Source organism: Passer domesticus, chromosome 13 (genome assembly GCF_036417665.1).
Source record: "Passer domesticus isolate bPasDom1 chromosome 13, bPasDom1.hap1, whole genome shotgun sequence".
Classification (NCBI taxonomy): domain Eukaryota; kingdom Metazoa; phylum Chordata; class Aves; order Passeriformes; family Passeridae; genus Passer; species Passer domesticus.
Window position 1 is genome coordinate 367583 of NC_087486.1, and position 6505 is coordinate 374087.

The 6505-nt window shown below is 61.6% G+C and overlaps 1 protein-coding gene across 1 annotated transcript; it reads right to left on the minus strand.

The window, feature by feature from the left end:
* POU4F3 (POU class 4 homeobox 3) lies at positions 1–1444 on the minus strand. The gene is made up of 2 exons (XM_064387893.1): positions 1255–1444; positions 1–983 (listed from the first exon to the last, which is right to left on the minus strand). The coding sequence occupies exons 1-2, from the start codon at positions 1372–1374 to the stop codon at positions 123–125; spliced, it is 981 nt and encodes a 326-aa protein (XP_064243963.1). The 5' UTR covers positions 1375–1444; the 3' UTR covers positions 1–122.
* Between the last annotated feature and the right edge of the window lie 5061 nt (positions 1445–6505).

The following is a 6505-nucleotide window of genomic DNA, read 5'->3' on the forward strand; positions in this document are numbered from 1 at the left end:
GCGAGGCGAGCCGAGCCGGGCCGGGCCGGGCCGGGCCGGGGCGGGGCGGGGCGGGGCGGGGGGCGCTCAGGGCGGTCCGTCCCGTCCATCCCCGTCCCGTCCCGGGTGTCGGGGCCGGGCCGTCAGTGCACCGCCGAGTACTTCATGCGCTTCTGCTTCTGGCGCTGGTTGCAGAACCAGACGCGCACCACGTTCTTCTTGAGGTCCAGCTTCTCGGCGATGGCCGCGATCTTCTCTGCCGAGGGCCGCGGCTGCAGCGCGAAGTACGCCTCCAGCGAGCGCCGCTCGGGCGCGGCGATCGAGGTCCGCCGGCGCTTGCGCTCGGCGCCGGGCGGCGGCTCGGGGCCGGCGGGGCGGGCGCGCCGGGCGGCCTCGGCGCCCTCCAGCCAGGCCTGCAGCACCGGCCGCAGCGCCGTCATGTTGTTGTGCGACAGCGTCAGCGACTCGAAGCGGCAGATCGTGCTCTGGCTGAGCGAGCCCACGCCCGGCAGCTTCAGCGCCGCCAGCGCCGCCCCCACGTCGGCCTGGGTCACCCCCAGCCGCACCCGCCGCTGCTTGAAGCGCTCGGCGAACGCCTCCAGCTCCCGCGGGTCCGCGGCGGGCGCGGGAGCCCCCGGGGCGCCCGCGGGCACGGGCAGGGGTCCCGCGGCGGCGGCGGGCAGCGGCGGCGGCGGCAGCGGGGCGGGCAGCGCGGGGGGCTCGGCCAGCCCCGCCACGGCCAGCGACGGCGACAGGTGCTCCAGCAGGTCGGCGCCGTCCAGCGCCGGGTGCGGGAGCGGGTGCGGGTGGGCGGCGAGGGCGGCGGGGTGCGGGAGGGCGGCGGCGGCGCAGGGGACGCCGCTCATGGCGTGGAAGGCGGCGTCGGGCTTGAAGTGAGGGTGCAGGTGGTGGCCCTTGGCGTGGGGGGCGATGTCCGCGGCCGCCAGCGCCTCGGCGCGGGCCAGCAGGCTCTCATCGAAGCTCCCAAATATATTGCCCTGCAGCTGCGAGCAAGAGCACGCATGGCGAGGTCAGTGGGGAATTCTGTCATCTCCGCCTGAAAAACCGGCCCCGGCACCGCGGGTCCTCCCCGGAGCTCAGGTCATAAAAATTAATAGGAAGACAGCGGCCCCGCTCCGCACGGCGCGGATCGGGGCGGGCACGGGGGGGCGCGGGGCCGCGACGCGCGATGCTGCTGCCGACATGAAAAAAACATTACCCCGGTGCCTGTCAGAAAATGTGGCTCGGAGCGGCAATTGCGCTGCATCCACGTACCTGCGGGGCCGGGAGGCAAACTCTGCGCATCGCCTCGCTGCCGGCGTGCAGGCCGGGGAACTTGGGCTCCTGGAGGGCGGCGGGCACGGCGAAGGGCTGCTTGGCGTCCATGGCCATCATCTCGGCGCGGCCCGCGGGCGGCGGGCCCCGGGCATGGGCGCGGGGCTGCGTCTGCCCTCGGCACTGCCCGAGCCGGCGGGGTTGGGTGGCAGAGCTCCCGCCCCCCCCGCGCCCCCTCGCTCATCTTACAGCCGCCCGCCCGCCCGCCCGGGGCGCGCACGCGTGCTGCGGCACCGGCACGGACCGGCACGGACCGGCACGGACCGGCGGGAGACCCTCCGGTGCCCCCGGGCCCGCCGCCCCAGCCCCGCTCGGGGTCCGGCACCGCGCGGCGCCGGGAGCGGCTCGCAGCCCCGCTCGAACCCCGCTCTTCCTCGGCCGGCAGGTCCCGGGGGAACAGGGAGGAGCGGGCGTTTCCCCGTGGGCAAACCCCGCGGGCTGACTCCGCACACCCACCCCGGGAAAGCGGCTCTGAAGTTGGCATCGCTCTGCTGCTGAGCCGCCCTTTCATTTCTGCTCTCCCAGTCTTCACACATCTTCAGACGTTACTGTGCTTTGAGGCACCAGAGATGCAAATATTTCGCAAAATTCGAAGTTCTTAAGCAGAAATAAAACCTACTCCGAGATTTAAAGTTTCCAAGTCCAATAAGCCTCGGCAAACACGGACCAAGAGCCGGAGAGCTGCTCTCTGGTTTCTGACAAACGTACTGGCTCTGACGGCGGGCAGAGAAGAGAAGCGCTGCTGCTGCGGTGAAACGGGTTCCTTTGGGACACACGCAGCGAGCCCGGATCGCAGGGTCAAGGAGCGGCTCGGGTTGGAAGGGGCTCCCACCGCGGGTCGGGCCGGCCCGGCGGGGCGGGGAGCGGCGGCGGCGGGGCGGGAGCGCGGCAGCAGCACCGCGGACAGCGCCGGCGGCGGGGCCGCCCTGCTCCGGCCCGCTCCGGCCCGCTCCGACCCGCTCCGACCCACTCTGACCCGCTCCGACCCGCTCCGACCCACTCCGGCCCACTCCGGCCCGCTCCGGCCCGCTCCGGCCCGCTCTGACCCGCTCCGACCCGCTCCGACCGACTCTGACCGCTCCGACCCGCTCCGGCCCGCTCCGACCCGCTCCGACCCGCTCCGACCCGGTCCGACCCGCTCTGACCCGCTCCGACCCGCTCCGACCCGCTCCGACCCCCTCCTCGCCCTCCTCGCTCCCGTCCTGTTCCTGTTCCCGTCCTGCTCCCGGGCCGGGCCGGGCCGGGCCGGGCTAGCGGCTCCCTCCCACCGGGGGGAACCGGCGCGTTGTGGCGAAGCTGCCTGCCCTGATTTATGATAAAACATTTAAAGGAAATCATTTATATTTCAGAGGCCCTAAATAGCTGCATGAAAGTTTTATCTGAAGTGGCACCGCTTTAAAGGCGGCCCTGCTTGCTGGAAGTAATTAATAGAGGGATAAATTTCAGGCCTTTGTTTTGTTTTGGTTTTAACCTTTATTTAGTGCCAGTAAACAAGAAGATGCGGAGGGCGGGTGCAGAGCCCGACTAGCGCCAGAGTCCGGCTCCCCGGCCCGGCTCCGAGGCTGCTCGCACACTGGCAGCTTTTCCGTCCCTCTGCTGTTGCCTCATTCTCTCCCAGGCGAGGAGAGGCTGCCGGGACCCCGCACGCTCCTGCTGCCGGTCCCGTGGTCGCTGCCACCGCCGAGCATCACCCGCTGTCCCAGCTCAGAGGGTCCCTGTCCCGGCCCGTCCCGGGACAGCTCTCCCGGCCCCCGCCCCAGGCACGGTCCTGCCCGCCCCTCCCGCAGGCAGCCGGGCTGGGCAATGCAGCTGCTGAGCTCCCTTTAATTAATGCTGTGAAATATTGATGCTCCTGGCCCCGTCTGCTGCCGTTACACCTTACAGCCGCGGGAGAGGAGTCCAAAGGATAAACAATAACAAGTTAAAGGAGCCCAGATGGTTTGCCATCAGAAACTGTCTGCAGACTCAGAGGTGTCACTGCAATAGATTTCAGAGATCATTCACCTACTGGTAAATAATTAATGACATTTCTGGAAGAAAAAACCCAAACCCATACTCTGATGAAACATTGCTGGTGACTCACTGGAAATCTGAAGGCAAAAGTCAGATTAAAACATGTGCTATTTTATCCTTTGTCACAGTTCATGGATTGTTACCAATTTTCTTAATACATCAAAATATTCTGTTCTTATTTCGATTTTAATTCAAAGCTCAAGACAGAGTGGTGCCAATAGGTTCTAGGTTTCATTGTATGAACTCCATGTAGTTTAAAAAATATGCAGTACATGCTGACACAGGAGTGATGTCCTGTGAAAGTTTGTGAAAGTTTCCTGAGATAAAACCATGAGTTATTTAATCCACAATTCCTGCTGGTACCCTCTCAGCCACGGGCTGGGGGCAGCACGATGTGTTACAGTCACCAAGCTGACAGAGCTCACCTCTTTGGATGTTCTTCAGCTGCTGTTCAGAGCAAGCACACGATGTCCTGCACGCCCAGCTCCTCTGTGTGCTGCAGCGTCTGCTGTGAGGCAGCTGAAGCACACACAGCTCCCTCAGGGACAGCTCCCTGCACCTTCAGCCCTTTGCTCCTGCTCTGGAGGCTTGGCTCCCTTCCCCTGCTCACCTCGAGGCCTGGCCAGGTCTCATTGTTGTGCCCTTGTGTTTGTCTTCACTGTGGATCTGGAAAAGAAATCCTGTTTCCAGACCTGAGTCAAGGTTTATGTGATAAAATAACTTCTGTTGCTAAAATGCAGCCAGTTACCAAAACCATAGAATCAGGGGATGGTTTGTGCTGGAAGGGATCATCCCCAGGCTTTGCTGGACCTCAGGAGGTTCCATGGGCCCACTGCATGAGCTCCTGTGCCTGCTCCACGTGGAGGAAGAGGGCTAGAGCTGACTCTGGAAGGTTCCTCTAGAGCCTGAGCTTGCAGAGCACATTTCCAGCACCCCATGCTGCACCATGGGTGATGCAGTTGTTCCACTGCACAATCTGATCGAGGAAATATCTCGAGTTACCCAGACAGTCAATTATTCATCAGCTAAATGGCCAAGCATCAATTACCTGGCCTGATTCTCTTATTCATTAAGGAGATTGAAGAACCCACCTTAACAGAGCAAAAAAAAAGTTGCTAAGTTACAGAAGCTGTCTGCTGCTGAGGCAGTGTCTGGCTTCCAAAGGAAAGGGCTGCACTGACACTTCCTCTGGGTCTGCAGAGTGACCTCCAGAGCTCTTGCTTCTGTGGAGCCCGTCCCACTGCAGGCCTGGGAGAACGGGCTTGGGGAGAGCAGCTCGAGTTGGACTGTGCCTTGTGTGGAACCCTGGGGCCTGAAAGGGAGTTTGGCAGAACTTGGAGGGTTAAAGGGAGGGACCAGGGCAGGTCCCATCGCTCTGGGGAGCTTTTAGTGCAGGTGAGGAAGGGATGGAAAGTGTTTAAAAGAGCACAGCTGCCAGTGGCATCACAGCAAGGACAGGCTTCCTCTGCAGGCAGGGAGCACTTGGCAGGAGCACAGTGAGGGCCACCCCACACAAACCCATGGGGTCTGTGCATCGCTTCAGATTAAGTCAGAAGTACTTTCTCTCCTCTTGTGTAGTTAAAATCCAAGCAGATTTGCTGGCTGCAAAGGGGCTCTTGGCAAGCACAGCCCTGGCAGGTCCTTGGCCTCAGCTGGTGGCACAGGTGGCTCCAGGGCTCAGGGGGTGTTTGTGGGTGTTAATCCCAGACCAAAGCCCAAAGCCTTTGGCACTAGCAGAGCATTGTGGCCCCGTTAGAACACAAGAAGTGCTGAGGCTGTGCTGCAGCTCTGCTGTGCTGGGTGATGGGGCAGGACAAGCAGCCTTGTCCAGCAGCAGCAGGTGGAAAGCTCATCAACTTAGTTTTGCATTTTTCAGGAAGCAAGGTTTTGATTTGAGATCCCAGCAAAACAGGAGGCCACTCTCTTGGGAGTGGCATCCTTTACTCACTTGTAGTATACATGAATTATAGAATTTTTTAAATGCATCCTTCACTGTAATTAAAGCTGCAATAAAGGACACATCAGTCCTTGATCAGAACAAACTCCCCCCTTCCTGCCAGAGAGGATGGGAGCAGTGGGGCAGTGCTTTCCACAGGTGGAACAGAACACTCAGCTGCCAGGCATCTGGTTATATTTGCTCCTAATTCAGAAATACATCTAAATGCATCTAACAGGACTGTGCCACAAGAAGTTAATGAGGAACAGGCATTAATTATTCATGCCCTGAAACAGTAGGTCTCCTAATGTTTTTGCTAATCAACAAGTGAAACATCTGTATCTTCTCAGGGCAGTCTTGGGGGGACAGAAGGACAACGCTGACACGTTGGGCTGCCCCAGTCTCACCCTCTGGCTCAGGGAAGGGTATTTGTTCCCAGCCCAGCAAAGGTGCCTCGAGCGTGGGAGCAGGAGCAGTGCTGGCCCTGCAGTGCCCCGGAGCAGCAGCTCTGCATCCTGACACGCTGCTGCTGCAGCCAGGGGCACGGGGCTGGCCGGGGAGCACGGACAGAGGGAAGGCTCAGTCCCATCCCACAGCAGGAGAGCTCAGGCTGTTTAAAGTCAGAGCCAGCTCCCTCTGGGTGCCGACAGCCGCAGCTGGGGGTGCTCCAGGAGCCCCCTCGCTCCTCTCGACCCGCAGGTAACCCAGAGCCACGAGAAGCAGATAAAGGGAAGAGGATGGAAGCGTTGTCTGACAGAGCCTTCACCACGAGAGAGCACCGGAGAGGATTGTGATGTTGACTTCAAATAATTTTCACATGAATTACTAAAGAAATGTATAATTTATCGGTGTTTAAATAAATCACTGGCAGGAGTGCTTTCAGGCTGCCGGCGCAGGACGGGCTATAATTAACTCACATCACGGAGCTCGGGGCTGCTCCAGCAGCGCCCGGCACCGCCGGGGCTCGGCACGACGGGGCACAGGAGGAATTCGGCTCCTAAAAACAAGGTGAGTGACAGCAGAGTGTCAGAGCGCTGGGCTGGGGGCGATGCGGTGTTCCCGGGCTCCGGGACAGGGTTCGGGCTCCCCCGGAGCTGCCCCGGCAGTGCCCGGCCCGGGCTGAGCCCGGCTCCCGGCAAAAGTGACCCCGGTGGAGGCACAGGGACACTGCTGGGGACCCGCTCTAGTGACAGAGGCCCCTGCTGCTGCCTCTGCTGCTGCTCCTGGTGCTGCTCCTGCTGC